The sequence below is a fragment of the Microcaecilia unicolor genome, chromosome 4 (genome assembly GCF_901765095.1).
Source record: "Microcaecilia unicolor chromosome 4, aMicUni1.1, whole genome shotgun sequence".
In the NCBI taxonomy this organism is placed as follows: Eukaryota; Metazoa; Chordata; class Amphibia; order Gymnophiona; family Siphonopidae; genus Microcaecilia; species Microcaecilia unicolor.
This window is the reverse complement of record NC_044034.1, coordinates 44432438-44451653: the sequence shown is the minus strand read 5'-3', so window position 1 is coordinate 44451653 and position 19216 is coordinate 44432438. Positions and strand designations below refer to the sequence as shown.

General features: G+C 44.8%; 1 protein-coding gene across 2 annotated transcripts in view; it reads right to left on the bottom strand.

The window, feature by feature from the left end:
- PANX1 (pannexin 1) overlaps positions 1 to 11185 on the bottom strand; it is a 75334-nt gene extending 64149 nt beyond the window's left edge. For both annotated transcript variants that reach the window (XM_030199350.1, XM_030199351.1), the window contains exon 1: positions 10725 to 11185. In XM_030199350.1, the coding sequence (XP_030055210.1) occupies positions 10725 to 10905 (181 nt within the window). In that variant the 5' untranslated portion in view covers positions 10906 to 11185. The remainder of the gene's footprint in view (positions 1 to 10724) is intronic.
- Between the last annotated feature and the right edge of the window lie 8031 nt (positions 11186 to 19216).

Sequence of the window (19216 nt, the reverse complement as noted above, 5' to 3'; positions counted from 1 at the left end):
CAACTTTGTCCGCATCCGCGACGGAGTGCAGTTGAAAGCGTCCAAAGTTCGGCTTTCGATTATGCCGCTTTATTTGTTTTTGTGAGAAGAACGCCCATCTCCCGATTTAGGTCGGAACTTGGGCGTTATTCTCGTTCGATTATAAGCTGGATAATTTCTCATTGAAATTCAAAGCGGATGCTGACAAAACTGCTAAAAACTATAGGGAGTGAGTTTTTTTTTTTGGTTGTCTCACTCTATATATTTCTAAGCGTGACGTTCTTCTCTTCTATTACCAGCAAAACCTTATTGAGAACCCTTGCTTTGTCTTGAGACAACTTTAGGGCAAAAATCATACTCCACACACATAAGAAAAGCTACAAACTCTAACCAGATGGTTTACATAACAAAAATATATAATAAAAATTACAGAAAAACTTAATCTAATACAAATCAGGCCCATTTAATCCACAGAACCCAACTCCCAAGAACATATAGAAGAGGTCACAGTCTATCCAACTCTCAAATAAATAGATTTTCGGGGGGGGGGGGGGGGTTCAGAAAATTAAGAAGTCTCCTGCTTTAGAACTACCAGTAGATTTATGTATTTTATACATTTATATTCTGCTCTAATCCTAAAAATATCAGATTAGCTATACTGGGTAAAACCAATGGTCCTGCTACCAACATTGGCCAATCTTGTTTTAAAAGTATTTCCATATAATTTCATTGAGTGTTCCCTGGTCTTTATATTTTTTGAAAAAGTAAAAATTCAATTCACTTCTACCTGTTCTACACCACTCAGGATTTTATAGACCTTAATCATTATCTCCCTTCAGCCATCTCTTATCCAAGCTGAAGAGCTCTAATCTCTTTAACCTTTCCTCACATGGGAGGAGTTCCATCCCCTTTATCATTTTGGTTGCTCTTCTTTGATCCTTTTCTAATTCCGCTATGTCTTTTTTGAGATACGGCAACCAGAACTGAACACAATACTCAAGGTGGGGTCAGACCATGGAGCAATACAGAGGCATTATAATATTCTCGGTCTTATTTTGCATTCCTTTCCTAATAATTTCTAAAATTGTTTGCTGCCGCACACTGGGCAGACGATTTCAGCGTATTGTCAAGAATGACGCCTAGATCTTTTTCTTAGGTGCCGACTCATAATGTGGACCCCAGCATCAGGTAACTACAATTCGGATTATTCTTCCCAATGTGCATAACTTTGCATTTGTCCACATTAAATTTCATCTGCCATTTGGATACCCAGTCTTCCAGTTTCCTAACATCTTCCTTGACAACTTTCACTCATTGTTCCGTTTTCCAGATCATTTATAAACGCTAAATAGCACCGGTCCCAATAGAGATACCTGAGGCACTCCACTGTTCACCCTCCTCCATTGAAAAAATATCCATTTAACCCTACGCTCTGTTTTCTGTCCAATAACCAATTCCTAAAGCGGATTACAATAAAAATATATATAAAATCAGAAAGCCAAACAATGGCCTTCAAGACATACACATATACAAAACAATTATACTTTGCCTCAGACAAGATATGACTGAAAATAATTAACTGATTAAAATATAAATTACTGTGCTATTACTTCAGCCCAAGTAGATTTTCACAAACTAAAACGTCTTCAAATATTTTTCAAACTGAACCCCCCTCCTGCACTACAGCCTGGCAGCCGCTAGTGCGGCATTGTGATATAGTCCATTCATTTTGAGTGGACTGTGCTGGCATTTTCACACCCGACCTGAGATAACCAGGAAGTTTATTCCATAATAATGGTCCCGCAAATGAAAAGGTACGAGCATGAGTTTCCACATAAGGGTAATCTGAAACAGATGGTATATTTAGCTGTCTAGATGTTTCGGATCGCAATTCTCATTGTCGTTTATACATTTGCAAAACCATGGAGACATAAACTGGAGGTTCTCCATAAATTCTTTGATGAACCAATGACATGCACGCTATTGAATGTTATTCCAAAATTGAGGAGTGACTCCTAAAATGGTATGCTCTCTTGCTAGCATCAACTTCAGGTCCTTTTGAGACAGAATTTTAAGCCTGGAATCTGAGACCTAGTTGCCCTGGTGGGAACATTTGGTTCAATTTCATATAGAACTTTAAAATTAATTCTTAAATCCACTGGCAACCAATGAGGCTTAATTAAGAATATGTAGCTCTCACCCACCTTTTTCCTCTCAACATAGCTGAAAACTAATTTAGGAGCAGTTTACTAAAGTGCGCTTAAATCTGGGCTTAACATGTTCTAATGGATCATGCGACCCTCAGGGGGAGGAATGCTGGCTTCGGCCTACCCCTGGTAAGCCTTCCTCAGCTGAGAGGTGCCCAGCTCTACCACCGGCTGCCTTTCAGGTGCTGTGGAGGACTTGCAGCTCATCTGCATATCCTTTACAGCCTTCCCCGGGGTGACTCCCAGGTCCACTACGATCCACTCAGGGCCTCCGCTCTTGCTGCCGCGCGCCTTTAGCATTTTTCTCTTTTCATCTATTTTCTCCCAGTCACTACTGACCTCACCGAATTATACCTAATTCTGAATCACGCTATGGTCCCTATACACATTCTCTTCCTTGCCCTGTCCCTTTCTAATCTTTTCCCTCACCCCCTACTTCTCTCCACTACAGGAACTCACTGCCCATCCATCGACTTCATCACCTCACCTTTTCTCCTACCCTCTTCCTCCCTCTTAACTTTTAATCTTCATCTCTTTCTTCCTTCCATTTTGCCTTCCCCATTCCACCTAAATACCTCTTGCCTTCGACACCTTCTTGGTCACACCTCTCCTACTCTCCTCCCCTCTCTTTTACTCCTTCTCTTACTCTCAGCCGGTGACATCAATCCCAATCCTGGCCCTCCTCACCAACTATTATTCCAACTCTACAGATCTCACCGTGACCTCTCTAACCTCATCACTATTCCTCTACTCCCCTCCTCTTCTCTGCCCTTCTCTTGCGCCCTTTGGAATGCCCACTTTATCTGCAACAAACTCCCATATGTTCATGACCTCTTTATCTCACCTCACCTCCATCTGCTCGCCATAACAGAAACCTGGCTCTGCCCTGATGACTCTGCTTCAGTCTCTCTCCCTCCTCCAGATTTCAACCCCTTCTTCCACCTCAATCTCACTGTTTTGCCTCCTTTGAAGTCCACTCTATCCGCCTTTTCTCTGCTCTGCCTCTTCGAATAGCAGTCATTTATCGTCCCCCTGATAAGTCCCTTTCATCCTTTCTCAGTGACTTTGATGCCTGGCTTGCCTTCTTCCATGATCCTTCCTCCCCCTCTCTCATCCTTGGTGACTTTAATATTCCTGCTAATGATTCTTCTAACTCTTATATTTCCAAGTTACTCGCTTTAACATCCTCCTTTAATCTCTAACTATGCTCCACCTCCCCCACTCATCAAAATGGTCACTGTCTTGATCTTATCTTCTCCTCCAACTGTTCACCCTCTAGTTTCCTTGCCTCTGATCTTCCCCTCTCTGATCACCATCTTATAACTTTCACACTTAAATCTCCTCCCTCCCAGTCCCGTCCTATCGAATCTAATTTATCTAGGAATCTTCATGGTATTGACCCTCCCATGTTTCAAACCTCCTCTCGACTGTGGCACCATCCATGTCTGTCAACGAGGCTGTTTCTTCTTACAACAATATTCTATCATCTGCCTTAGACACACTTGCACCTTTGATGACCCGCCCTATAAGGTGTACAAAACCCCAACCTTGGCTGACTTCTAATATCCGCTACCTACATTCCTGTACCCACTCCGCCGAATGCCTCTGGCAGAAATCTCGGGCCCTTGCTGATTTCTTACACTTTAAGTTCATGCTGACCTCCTTCCAACCTGCTCTTTTACGCGCCAAACAGGATTATTATATCAAACTGACTAACTCTCTTGGCTCTAACCCTCGACTTCTCTTCACCACATTGAACTCTCTCCTCAAGGTGCCCCCTCCCCCAACTCCCCCTTCATTATCTCCTCAGACCCTTGCTGAATTCTTTCACGACAAGGTTCAAAAGATAAACCTTGCATTCTCTACCTCGCCACCTCTCCCGCCACTCGTCCTTTCCCCTCTCTCTCCTTCCCCTCATTCCCTTTCCTCCTTTCCTGAAGTTACTATTGAGGAAACTACACTTCTCCTTTCTTCCTCAAAATGTACCACCTGTTCCTCTGATCCCATTCCCACCCACCTTCTTAATGCCATCTCTCCTGCTCTTATTCCTTTTAGCTGTCACATTCTCAACCTCTCACTTTCCACTGCAACTGTCCCTACTGCCTTTAAACATGCTGTGGTCACACCTCTCCTTAAGAAGCCTTCACTCGACCCTACTTGTCCCTCTAATTACCGACCCATTTCTCTCCTTCCCTTTCTCTCCAAATTACTTGAGCGTGCTGTTCACCGCCGCTGCCTTGATTTTCTCTCCTCACATGCTATTCTTGACCCATTACAATCTGGTTTTCACCCTCTCCACTCAACCGAAACTGCGCTTACTAAAGTCTCCAATGACCTATTACTGGCTAAATCCAGAAGTCAATATTCCAACCTCATTCTTCTTGATCTTTCCACTGCTTTTGACACTGTCGATCACAGCATACTTCTCGATACCCTGTCCTCACTTGGATTCCAGGGCTCTGTCCTTTCCTGGTTCTCTTCCTACCTCTCCCTCCGCACCTTCAGTGTTCACTCTGGTGGATCCTTTTCTACTTCTATCCCTCTGCCTGTCAGCGTACCTCAGGGTTCTGTTCTTGGTTCCCTCCTCTTTTTTATCTACACTTCTTCCCTTGGTTCATTAATCTCATCCCATGGCTTTTCCTACCATCTCTATGCTGATGACTCCCAAATCTACCTTTCTACCCCTGATATCTCACCTTGCATCCAAACCAAAGTTTCAGCGTGCTTGTCTGACATTGCTGTCTGGATGTCTCAACACCACCTGAAATTAAATATGACCAAAACCGAGCTTCTCATTTTCCCCCCCAAACCCACCTCCCCGCTCCCCCCATTTTCTAATTCTGTTGATGGCTCTCTCATTCTCCCTGTCTCCTCAGCTCGAAACCTTGGGGTTATCTTTTTTTTTTTGTTACATTTGTACCCCGCGTTTTCCCACTCATGGCAGGCTCAATGCAGCTTACATAGGGCAATGGAGGGTTAAGTAACTTGCCCAGAGTCACAAGGAGCTGCCTCTGCCGGGAATCAAACTCAGTTCTTCAGTTCCCCAGGACCAAAGTCCACCACCCTAACCACTTTGACTCTTCTCTCTCCTTCTCTGCTCATATCCAGCAGATCGCCAAGACCTGTTTCTTTCTTTACAACATCCATAAAATCCGCCCCTTTCTTTCTGAGCACTCTACCAAAACCCTCATCCACATCCTTGTCACCTCTCGTTTGGACTACTGCAATCTGCTTCTTGCTGGCCTCCCACTTAGTCACCTCTCCCCTCTCCAGTCAGTTCAAAACTCTGCTGCCTGTCTCGTCTTCCGCCAGGGTCGCTTTACTCATACTACCCCTCTCCTCAAGTCGTTTCACTGGCTCCCTATCCATTTTCGCATCCTGTTCAAACTTCTTCTACTAACCTATAAATGTACTCACTCTGCTGCTCCCCAGTATCTCTCCACACTCGTCCTTCCCTACACCCCTTCCCGTGCACTCCGTTCCCTGGATAAATCCTTCTTATCTGTTCCCTTCTCCGCTACTGCCAACTCCAGACTTCACTCCTTCTGTCTTGCTGCGCCCTATGCCTGGAATAGACTTCCTGAGCCCCTACATCTTGCCCCATCCTTGACCATCTTTAAATCTAGATTGAAAGCCCCCCTCTTTAACATTGCTTTTGACTCGTAACCACTCGCCTCCACCTACCCTCCTCTTTCCTCTACACATTAATTGATTTGTTTACTTTATTTTTGTCTATTAGATTGTAAGCTCTTTGAGCAGGGACTGTCTTTTTTCTATGTTTGTGCAGCGCTGCGTACGCTTTGTAGCACTATAGAAATGCTAAATAGTAGTAGTAGTAGTAATGCAGGGCATTCCCCCACACTAAGCCCAAATTTAATGCAAAACTTTTTTTAGAGCATTCCATGTCATCTCTTTCTCTCCACCTCCTTCTGACGTCTCCCTCACTTTTCCAGTCTACTTTTAAAATGCATTTTTCTTTGAAGGCAGCACTGGTGTGGCAATGATTCCGATGTGCTACCTGCAGCCTCCTCTGTGCTTTCCCTCTGCCGTGGTCTGCCCAAGCAGTAACAGGAAGTTGCAGCAAGGGTGGGGGAAACTGCAGCAGATGGAAAGTGCCGAACGGGCTGCAGGCAGCACATCAAAATCGCTGCTGCACTGGTGACCCCTTGCAAAAGACTGGGAAGGTGGAGACATTGGACGGGGGTGAAGAGAAGGGGAAGACATGCCTGGAGCAGCTGTTTTAAAGTAGACCAGGGTGGGGAGGGGGCAGAAATGATGGGTCCAGAAGCAGAGGAGAGGGAGAGAGAGAGATGGTTGGCAATGGGATGGAGGAATGGAAGAAAAAGTGGGTGGGGGGATGGTGTAGAGGGAGGGAGAGAGAGATACTGCATGGGAGGGTAGCTGGGAAGAGAAAGGGAGAGATTGGGGGCCCAGAGGGGGTGGGAAGGGATGGAGGGAGGGAGGGAGGGAGAGATGCTGGATGGAAGGGCCGTCTGGAAGAAAGAGAGACATTGGACCTAGGGATGGAAGAGAGAGAAGAAAGAGGGAGAAATGTTGGGTCTGAAGGTGGAAGGAAGGGAGAGATGCAAATTAAATTTAATGTGGACAAATGCAAGGGGATGCACATTGGAAAGAATAAACTGAATTATAGTTATCTGATGCTAGGGTCCACCTTGAGGGTTAGTGCTCAAGAAAAAGATCTGGGTGGTGTTGTAGATAATACGCTGAAATCTTCTGCTCGAGATGCTAGGAATTATTAGGAAAAGGATGGTGAATAAGTCTGAAAATACTATAATGCCTTGTATTGCTCCATGGTGCGTCCACACCTTGAGTATTACGTATTACGTTCAGTTCTGGTCACCGTATCTCAAAAATGATATAGCGGAATTAGAAAAGGTTCAAAGCAGAGCGACTGTCTTAGATATGGTATCTTCAATAAAATATTTTGGATAATATACTGATCTGCTTGCTCATTTTCCACTACTGGGCTAGATGGACCACTGGTCTGGCCCAGTATGGCTACTCTTATGTCCTTATGCTGCATCAAAGGGAAAGGGGTGGAGAAGAAGAACAGAGGGAGTAATGCTGGACCACGGGGGCTGGGAAGAGAGAGAGGAGGAGAGATGGACCCATGGAAAGGCGCAGGAAGGAAGAGTGGTGGAACAAGAAGATGCTGGGGGGTGGAGGGAAAGGGCCAGGGAGATGTCAGGAAATGAGTGGGATGGGTTACAATAGTGGAGAGAAGAAGAGGGGATTCTGGACATGGAGGAACCATGTGGGAGAGGTCTTAAAGGGGGCGGCAAGAAGCTGAGTGAGGAGAACAGCGAGTACAGAGGTAGAAATGTGGTAATGAGGAGTAGATGGAAGGAAATAGGAGGCTGGGAAAGGATTGAGATGGGAAATTGATAGGTAACTGAAAATTAAAAAGAACAAGGGTGAGAGTGAGTGAACAGAAGCAGAAAAGAAAAAAAGGGAGGAAAGAGCTGAAAGGGAAAAATTAATATATTAGAGACATGCATAGTGTGGGAATGGAACAAGAGAGAAGAGAGGAGAAAAGAAAAATGGACAGCAGATACTGGAAAGAGAATTAGCATCACACAGACAAGAAAGCAGAAAAGAGAAACTGGGACCAAGATGATAGAAAACAAAATTTCCAAAGAGCCCAAAATGGGTGGGCACCAAGCTTCCCACCTGAATGCAGAATATAAAATACCTAAGCTGGCAGGGATCCCTAAGCCCTGCCAACTGAAGACCTCCTCCTCCAGTAGTACTGCACTGACATTTATATATTTTAATGTGTGCTATTGTGGTTTTATTGTTTTAAGCTAGTGTGGATGATATGATGAATGTGATCTTGTGTGATAGGCTTACCTATTATGCATTGGCGTTCCTTAATGTACTATTTACATAAGTATTGCCATACTGGGACAGACCAAAGGTCTATCAAACCCATGCATCCTGTTTCCAACAGTGGCCAATCCAGGTCACAAATACCTGGCAAGATCTAAAAAAGTACTAAACATTTTATACTGCTTATCCCAGAAATATTTTCCACAAGTCCAATTTAATAATGGTCTATGGACTTTTCCTTTAGGAAGACGTCCAAACCTTTTTTACACTCTTCTAAGCTAACTGCCTTTACCACATTTTCTGGCAATGAATTCCAGAGTTGAATTACATGTTGAGTGAAGAAAGATTTTCTCCGTTTCATTTTAAATTTATTACTTTGTAGCTTCATCGTATGCCCCCTAGTCCTAGTATATTTGGAAAGCGTCAACAGATGTTTCACATGTAGCCGTTCCAGTCCACTCATTATTTTATAGACCTCTATCATATCTCCCCTCAGCCGTCTTTTCTGCAAGCTGAAGAGCCCCAGCCGCTTTAGCCTTTCCTCAAAGGGAAGTCGTCCCATCCCCTTTATCATTTTCCCTCTTCTCTGCACCTTTTCTAATTCCATTATATCTTTTTTGAGATGCAGCGACCAGAATTTGTTTTATTATGTAAACCTCTTTGTACTGTTTAGTTTGAGTTTATTAAAATTAATAAAAACAAGCCTGCCGAGTTTAACTTCTTGGGGTTCCCAGTTCCGTTTTGGTGTTCATATTTCTATTTTTAATTTGTTATCCTTTGTTCTGTATTAGGTTAAAGTCTGTCTGTGCTTTGGGTATGAAGAAGTCATTTAAAGTTGAAATATGTGCGGTAGTAATGGTGGCTGGGGAGATTGGGGGCCCCTTCAATTTCTGCCCTGGGACCCAGCATGTCCAACACTGGCCCTGGTCAGATTCTTCCCAGAGTGTCAAAAATAAACTATGCCAGCATTACATTTGGTCTGATTGATATAAAGTACTAGTCCTCACTTAATACGATTGTAAACTACTCTCTTATTGCTTAGTGTTTTCAGTGACAATAGGTTTAACCCTCTTGCTTGGGCCCCTCCTTTTCTCAATCTACACCTTTTCCTTAGGCTCCCTGATCTCATCTCATGGTTTCCACTATCATCTTTATGCTGACGACACCCAGCTGTATCTCTCCACACCAGACATCACTGCGGAAACCCAGGCCAAAGTATCGGCCTGCTTATCCGACATTGCTGCCTGGATGTCCAACCGCCACCTGAAACTGAACATGGCCAAGACTGAACTTATTGTTTTCCCACCCAAACCCACTTCTCCTCTCCCTTTACTCTCTATCTCAGTTGATAACACCCTCATCATCCCCGTCTCATCTGCCTGCAACCTCGGCATCATCTTCGACTCCTCCCTCTCCTTCTCTGCGCATATCCAGCAGATAGCCATGACCTGTCGCTTCTTCCTCTACAACATTAGCAAAATTCGCCCCTTCCTCCCTGAGCACACCACCCGAACTCTCATCCACTCGCTCATTACCTCTCGCCTTGACTACTGCAACCTACTCCTCACCGGCCTCCCACTTAGCCACCTATACCCCCTTCAGTCCATCCAGAACTCTGCCACACGTCTCATCTTCCGCCTTAACTGATATACTCATATCACCCCTCTCCTCAAGTCACTTCACTGGCTTCCGATCAGATACCGCATACAGTTCAAGCTTCTCCTACTAACCTACAAATGCACTCGATCTGCAGCCCCTCCTTACCTCTCTACCCTCATCTCCCCTTACGTCCCTACCCTACCCGTAACCTCCACTCTCAAGACAAATCCCTCCTTTCAGTACCCTTCTCCACCACCGCCAACTCTAGGCTCCGCCCTTTCTGCCTCGCCTCACCCCATGCTTGGAACAAACTCCCTGAGCCCATACACCAGGCCCCCTCCCTACCCATCTTCAAATCATTGCTCAAAGCCCACCTCTTCAATATCGCTTTCGGCACCTAATCACAACACCTCTACTCAGGAAATCTAGACTACCCAACTTGACATTTCATCCTTTAGATTGTAAGCTCTTCTGAGCAGGGACCGTCCTTAGTTATTAATTTGTACAGCGCTGCGTAACCCTAGTAGCGCTCTAGAAATGTTAAGTAGTAGTAGTAGTCTTGCTTTTAAAGTACAGTAGATACCAAGAAAGTTGTTAAAACCACATCACATCAGGATGTTATTTTTGGCTACACCTTGTGGTATGAACTGTCATTATGTGCAAGTTTGCAACTTTGACTCCAACGCTACCACTGGTGCGGTATTCCCTCTACAAGTGCGAAAGATCCACAACAAAACACAACCGTATATATACTGTTCACGTGCTGGGCTAATAAAAAATTATTATCTACCGGCCATAAAAAGGTTCCAACTCTGCACTTACAAAATATCCGAGAGACTTTTATCGATTTCCCTGTTTTTAATAATCAAAGTCAATTACTTGCATCAAACTCCTCACCCCGCTTGTTTTGACTTTCAAAAACAGGCTCAGATTTGCATGCGCAAGGGAATTCATTAGTCCGCAGGTCAAACTGTTATCAGATTTGTTTTCTATAGCATTACCCTTAAAACATAAATCAGAGAAATGAGCTTAATTGCAGAAAAGCTTGGAGCGGTGTCTCCACTTCTGCAGCCCCGCACGCACACTCACCCATAGAGATCTCCTGGGCGAAGGCGAGCGAGATGAGCAGCAGCGGCAGCCCTACGCCGATAAAGGTGACGAGTTTGTCCACGGCCAACTCCAATCGCAGCCCCTTGTACTTGCTCTCGGACGGCTCCTTCAGCAGAAAGTCAGAGAAAACGTACTCGGTGGCCAAGTGCGCTATGGCCATGGCTGCTGTACTAACCGGTAGCTAACAAGTGAACGGAGAAAGCAGCACAAGCCGCCTCTTCCGGGGCGCCGGCGATGTCTTCTTCACACAGTAGCAGAATCGGGAGAAAGAGTCTGTAGCATCCCAAGCGTCACCTGCTGCAGTGACGGGCGACGCGAGCGCCCTTTGTCTAGTCTACCACTGTGCAGCCGTATTATGGGCGCCCGCCCGGTGCAAAGCTCGTGCTGTAGTCTGCCAGTGCACGAGCTGGAGAGGGGCGCCACTTGCTCTTGCTTGTAGCTGTGTGAGCGCGAGAGGGCGTGCCTTGCTCTTGCACGCGCGGTCTAAAAGAAAAGCAGTGGTGCCTTTCTCGGAATTGGAGATTTAAAAAAAAAAAAAAAAAGCACATTGAGTTCAGTGGAGAATGCCTTGCTTACAAATGCGATACACACCTTGCTACAGTGTGTCTAAGGAGCTCCCTGTCACTTTATTACTTCGGTAACACACCTACAAATCGTTACGTCAGTAAAGATTCGTCAATCTGAATTTGAAGGCTGGCTTCTTACAACTTCTGCAATTAATTATCTAGGAATGCCTCCTCCTCACATACATTAGGGGACTTCCCGATTAGGCAATGTCATTGACAGAATCAGCCTGTCTCATTTTCTGTACGCCTCCTCTTAGCTAAGAGAAATTACCTTATGGATTTACCAGCTTGTTTTCCCTAAACTTCTTGCAGGTGTGTTAGAGAATTAAGGGGTGAAGTGCTACTTTCTCTGACTTTAAGTTTCCATCTACACCATTTCCTGCTTTTTCTATATGAATGGTTTCTGACAGGTCCCATACTAGGGTATTAGTCACCCTAGGCAAACCTTCAGCCATGCCCCCTCCAATTAACTTTTGGGCCTTTAAAACCCCAGCAGTCACAATCACCTCAACAACGTAGCTCCTAGAATAAGCTGGGTAAATGGGCTATTTGAAAACTGCCCACTCGCCCTGCTGGTAAAAGTATTTCCTGTTATTTCCTTTGGTTTGTGTAGCTTTCAAGATATATTTTGTTTTGACTCCAGCAGCTCTTTGCTGCCCCCTCCCCAGAAACTGCTGCCCTGGGCAATTGCCTAGTCTTGCCCAGTGGCATTCCTAGGTCGGCTGCCACCTGGGGCGGATCGCTGCTGTGTACCCCCCCCCTGGGTGCAGCGGCATCCGTCCCCCCAGGGTGCAGCATGACACCCCCTGGCACAATGACACCCCCTTCCCCCGCATATCAAGCCCCCCCGGATGCATTCTTGGCTTCTGGAGGGTGCAGAGAGCAGCCGCGCCCCTGTCAGCTCTACTGGCTCCCTGCTCCCTCTGCCCCGGAACAGAAAGTAACCTGTTCCGGGGCAGAGGGAGAAGGGAACCAGCAGAGCCGAAAGGCGCGCGGCTGCTCTCTGCACCCTCCAGCAGCGTGCACCCGGGGCGGACCGCCCCCACCACCCCGCCCTTGCTACGCCACTGGTCTTGCCTAATTGTGGGCCTGCTCTGGTTACTGGTTCAAGTTCTGCAAATGCACCTAAATATGCTTGGGTGGTCCCTGTTTTTAATTAAACTCCATCCGATTTTTAAAAATTTTTTTTCTGTTTGTATTCACTAGACTATAAGCCTAGTCTCAGTGGCATAGCTAGGTGGGGCCACAGGGGCCTGGGCCCCCACCCAAATTTAATCTGGGCCCCTGGTTTTGCTGGTGGGGGTCCTCAACCCCCACCAGCTGAAGCTTTGTCCAGCGCCGATCTCTGGTGCCCGTCATGTTCCCTGCCCTGTCTTCCTCCTCACATCCTGCATGCTCCTTTCAGTGAAATTGAGAGTTTCACTGAAAGGAGCATGCAGGATGTGAGGAGGAAGAGAGAGCAGGGCAGGGAATGCAGTGGCGCTGAAGAAGGCTTCAACTGGCAGGGGTTGGGGACCCCCGCTAGCCAAGGTATTTGCTGCTGTGGGGTGTGGTAGGGCGGTGGGGGGACCGGCAAGGCGGTGGCTGGGGCGGATGGCGGTGAGGCGGCAGACTAAAATGTGCTCCCCCCACTACGAGGTTTGGCTACACCCCTGGCTCAGTGTTTCTTTGCACTACTGCATACACCTTGTAGTACCGTACCATGTAAATGTCTTGCAGTAATAGTACACTGATCTTTCCTTTTCTTAGTAGCATGGTCACCCATGAGTTAGGTTCACCTGTTATTACTGGCATATACTTTAAAAAAGGAACTTTTTTTTTTTTTTAATCAACCACCTCATTGGTTCAGAGCATCCTTTTCAATTCACCAGATGCTACATATCTTTTTCTTTCTTTTTAGTTCTGTATAAATCTACACATTACATCTTTGAGGCAATTATAATTTGATTCAGTACTGAATATGACTATTCTTACATAGTAGATGACGGCAGAAAAAGACCTGCACGGTCCATCCAGTCTGCCCAACAAGATAACTCACATGTGCTACTTTTTGTGTATACCCTACTTGATTTGTACCTGTGCTCTTCAGGGCACAGACCGTATAAGTCTGCCCATCACTATCCCTGCCTCCCAACCACCGGCTCTGGCACAGACCGTATAAGTCTGTCCAGCACTATCCCCGCCTCCCTACCACCAGCCCCACCTCCCGATCTTGACTAAGCTCCCGAGGATCCATTCCTTCGGCACAGGATTCCCTTATGCTTATCCCACGCATGTTTGAATTCCGTTACCGTTTCCATTTCCACCACCTCCCGCGGGAGAGCATTCCAAGCATCCACTACTCTCTCCGTGAAAAAATACTTCCTGACATTTTTCTTGAGTCTGCCCCCCTTCAATCTCATTTCATGTCCTCTCGTTCTACCGTCTTCCCATCTCCGGAAAAGGTTCGTTTGCGGATTAATACCTTTCAAATATTTGAACGTCTGTATCATATCACCCCCGTTTCTCCTTTCCTCCAGAGTATACAGTACATGTTTAGTACAGCAAGTCTTTGCTCATACATCTTGCAACGCAAATCCCATACCATTCTCATAGCTTTTCTTTGCACCGCTTCAATTCTTTTTACATCCTTAACAAGATACGGCCTCCAAAACTGAACACAATACTCCAGGTGGGGCCTCACCAACGACTTATACAGGGGCATCAACACCCCCTTTCTTCTGCTGGTCACACCTCTCTCTATACAGCCTAACAACCTTCTAGCTACGGCCACCGCCTTGCCACACTGTTTCGTCGCCTTCAAATCCTCAGATACTATCACCCCAAGATCCCTCTCTCCGCCCGTACCTATCAGACTCTCCCCGCCTAACACATACGTCTCCCGTGGATTTCTATTCCCTAAGTGCATCACTTTGCATTTCTTCGCATTGAATTTTAATTGCCAAACCTTAGACCATTCTTCTAGCTTCCTCAGATCCTTTTTCATGTTTTCCACTCCCTCCCGGGTGTCCACTCTGTTACAGATCTTAGTATCATCCGCAAATAGGCAAACTTTACCTTCTAACCCTTCGGCAATGTCACTCACAAATATATTGAACAGAATCGGCCCCAGCACCAATCCCTGAGGCACTCCACTACTCACCTTTCCCTCCTCCGAGCGAATTCCATTCACCACCACCCTTTGGCGTCTGTCCGTCAACCAGTTCCTAATCCAGTTCACCACTTCAGGTCCTATCTTCAGCCCATCCAGTTTATTTAAGAGTCTCCTGTGGGGAACCGTGTCAAAAGCTTTGCTGAAATCTAAGTAGATTATGTCCATAGCTCGTCCCTGATTCAATTCTCTTGTCACCCAATCAAAGAACTCAATGAGATTCGTTTGGCACGATTTCCCTTTGGTAAAACCATGTTGTCTTGGATCTTGCAACTTATTGGCTTCCAGGAAATTCACTATCCTTTCCTTCAGCATCACTTCCATTACTTTTCCAATAATCGAAGTGAGGCTTACCGGCCTGTAGTTTCCAGCTTCTTCCCTATCACCACTTTTGTGAAGAGGGACCACCTCTGCCATTCTCCAATCCCTCGGAACCTTTCCCGTCTGCAAGGATATATTAAACAAATCTTTAAGAGGACCCGCCAAAACCTCTCTGAGCTCCCTCAATATCCTAGGGTGGATCCCGTCCGGTCCCATGGCTTTGTCCACCTTTAGCTTTTCAAGTTGTTGATACACACTTTCTTCCGTGAACAGTGCTCTATCCACTTCATTCTCATTTGTACTATTTCCAGGCCATCGCGGTCCTTCTCCAGGATTTTCTTCTGTGAAAACAGAACAAAAGTATCTATTTAGCAAATTTGCTTTTTCTTCATCATTTTCCACATAGCGGTTTGCAGAATCTTTTAGTCTCACAATTCCCTTTTTAGTCATTCTCCTTTCACTAATATACCTGAAGAAATTTTTGTCACCCCTCCTTACATTTCTAGCCATTTGTTCTTCCGCTTGCGCTTTTGCCAGTCGTATCTCTCTCTTGGCTTCTTTCAGTTCCATCCGGTATTCTTCCATGTGTTCCTTTTCTTGAGTTTTTCTGTATTTCTGGAACGCCAACTCTTTAGCCTTTATTTTCTCAGAGCTTGGCTGAGTTCCTCTTTTTTTTTTTTTCCTGTTTTAAAACTGTAATGTTGGCTAGTACTCCAAATAAGACAATATACATTTTTTGATAAATGAAAAATATATATTCAAATTATAATGTACCGTCTGTGATGGACGTACTGCCTAATGGTTAGAGCAATAGGCTGGGAAAGTAAAGTTCAATTATTGCTTCTGCCAGATACTATTTGTGACCATTGCCTCAGGTACTCGCTTAGATTGTAAGCTCCATGGGGCAGGAACATATTATTTATAACATTTAACCTCACAATTTCAGTAGTAGTACAAGATGAGTTACATTTACGTATAGTAGGCATTTCCCGCTACATACTAAGGGCTTTTTTTACAAAGATGTGCTACCAATTAGGGTGTGCTGAGTGTGAGGAAGCCTATGGGAACAGAATGGGCTTCTTCACATTCAGCACACTGCTAATTGGTAGCACAGCTTCATAAAAGGTGCCCTAAGTTTTGTACCTGGTGCAATAGAGGGTGACTTGCCAAGATCACAAGAGCCAACAGTGGGATTTGAACACTAATTTCTCTGGTGCCTAGCTCACTTCCCTAAGCACTATACATACATACTATTGTTGCCAGATGTGGTAAAGGCGGTTAGCTTAGCGGAGTTTAAAGAAGGTTTGGACGGCTTCCTAAAGGAAAAGTCCATAGACCGTTATTAAATGGACGTGGGGAAAATCCACTATTTCTGGGATAAGCAGTATAAAATGTTTTGTACATTTTTGGGATCTTGCCGGGTATTTGTGACCTGGATTGGGCACTGTTGGAAACAGGATGCTGGGCTCGATGGACCTTTGGTCTTTCCCAGCATGGCAATACTTATGTACTTATAAATCCCAAAGTGCAACAGAAACTTTAAAAGCAAGTACAATGCTAGGAATTAATCAGAACATTATAGAGGACAAAACAAGAATAAGGGGTTGGGGTAACTCCACCTGGAGTTCTGCTATAGAACTGCTAGAAAAGATGCTGAAAAGAGAGAGAGCCAGATTTATGCATATTGTGGCCCCTAAGATTTAAAGAGGACCCCTCAATTAAGTAGGTTTAATAGTTTTCCATGCTAGTGAAGCGCGAGGCCCCTTGTAATATAAGGCCCTAAGCTGTAACTTGTCTAGTTTGTATTTGAATCCAGTCCTTGGGACAAGAATGATCCGTGGGATGGGTTGGCTTCCTACAGAGAAAGAGTAAACAGGTTAGGCCTCTTGAGCCTGAAGATGAGACATGATAGAGATTTTCGAGATCATGAGTGGTGTAAAACAGATCAGTAAGAAAGAGTTACTTACTGTTTCCATAGCACTCTGACAAGGATTTGCTCACACTGTTTTCAGTAGTAGCTCAAGGTGAGTTACATTCAGGTACACTGGGTACTTTCCCTGGCCCTGGAGGGCTCACAATCATTTTTGTTATTTTATTAGGATTTATTTACCGCTTTTTTTGATTCCCTCAAGGCAGTGTATAGGGTGAAACGATTAAGTTAAAAACATCCAAGGACCTGTTTATCAGGTTCCATGAAGGGTTACCCTGGTAAAATTACTAAGAATGCATGTGAGTGTGTATTAAATATTTCAGTCTGTCTAAAGATCCTCTATAGCCTCACATATTCACTACTTTCCAATCACATTAATCATTTTAAATAGAAAGGATGCTCCTGAGTAATATTGTTATTATTATTAGCATTTGTATAGCACTACCAGACGCACGCAGCGCTGAACACCTGATACAAAGAGACAGTCCCTGCTCAAAAGAGCTTACAATCTAAATAATACAGACAGACAAGACAGTTACGGGTGAGGGAAGTAATGGGTGAGAAGGGAGGAAGGGACAAGGGGAGGGCAATTGTGGCTAGGAGCTAAAAGCAGCAGTAAAAAGGTGGGTTTTCAGCATAGATTTGAAAACAGGTAGAGATGGTGCTAGACGTATAGGTCCAGGAAGTCTATTCCAGGCATAAGGTGCCGCGAGAGAAAAGGAGCGAAGCCTGGAGTTAGCAGTGGAGGAGAAGGAGGACAACAAGAGAGATTTGTCCAGTGAGCGGAATTCACGAGGAGGAACGTAGGGAGAGATGAGAGCGGAGAGGTAATGGGGGGGCTGCAGAGTGGATGCATTTAAAGGTCAGTACGAGAAGTTTAAACTGAATGCGGAAGTGGACAGGGAGTCAGTGAAGTGACTTGAGGAGCGGGCTAGTGTGGGTATAACGATTCTGGCGGAAAACAAGCCGTGCCGCAGAATTTTGGAGAGAGATGGCTGAGTGGAAGACCAGTGAGAAGTAAATTGCAATAGTCCAAGCGAGAGGTGACAAGGGTGTGGTGGATAAGGGTTCTGGCAGCGTATTCAGAAAGGAAGGGGCGAATTTTGCTAATATTGTAATACAATTGTAGCAGAAAAAGGGTAAAAATCCACCCAAGAATCAGCAAGAAGCAAAGTACCTGGGATTCTGCCAGTACTTGGGACCTGGATTGGTCACTGTTAGAAGCAGGAGCCTGGGCTAGATGAACCCAGTAAGGCCATGCTTATGTTCTTATGCAAAGACGACAGACCCAAGCAGCGGTTGGTGAACCACTTTATTAGGATGGGACCAGACACGGCCAGTGTGTTGATGAGAGTGCTTTCATCAAGGGTCAGTATCAGCCAATTCCACAATACAGACAGAAAGGAGGAAGAATACTGCTAAACTCTGCTGAATATGTGAGATCCCAGCTGCTGGTACATTTGTTTCCTGAAGAATTAATAACATACGTGTACTGCTTTGTCTATATTGTGGAACTGGCCGATACAGACCCCTGAAGTAGGTAATGTTGCCGAAACACAAGTTATTCACCAACCTCTGCCGAGGCCTGTCACCTTTTCTTTACTTACAAGTCAAGCCATCATGGCCATAACGTTTACACTCTATTCTCCTTTTCACCAGGCTCTACATTAGAACCATTTTCTACTGCTGTCTTTTTTTTGTTTACCATTATACTACCTTTTCCACTGAATAATACCGAAAATGGTGCAAAAGATCAGTGATTATGTAAATTATTCAATTTTTATTTTTAAAGGAGGAAAAAAGGGCCTCACAGAGCTCCTAGACTCTACAACTGTCTATTGGAGCTGAAACGGATATACATCTATCCTCTGTATCCTCCTTTAAAAAATTTTTAAAAAATTGAATAATTTACTTAATCACTGACCTTTTGCACCATTTTCAGTATTATTCAGTGGAAAAGGTAGTATAGTGGTATTAATTATTTAAGTGATTTTTCCACATCCTGATAGTTGGTATTTAGTGGATACTATTTTTTTTTCACAGGTTTTTGTGTGGGGGTTATCCATCTTGTACCTAGTCCTTTTCTTGCTTGTATGTAGCTTACTTCCCAGAATGCAATACAAATTAAGGCACTCTGAGCAGATGAATGCTGTAGTCCTAAATCACTACCAACAAAGACCTCTGTAACAATGAACGCTGCTATGTTCTTATCACAGTCTCAGCAACTCTAGTTCAAACTCTCTTCAAAATGCTGCTGCTTTTTAAACACAGTCCCAGAAGCACAGATTCAATCCCTAATCTCAAAAAGGAAGTGTTTTTCTCAAGCACAGCCCAGAAGCTCTGAATCAATTCCTGTGTGCACAACAAATGTTGCTGTCCATCATTCATAGTCCACGCAACTCTCACATAAGCACTGTGTACAAAATGCAGTACAAGCATTGAAGAATGCTGTTAGTTTTACCATCACCTGTGCTATAGCTTCACAGATCGACACCTGCTCCCA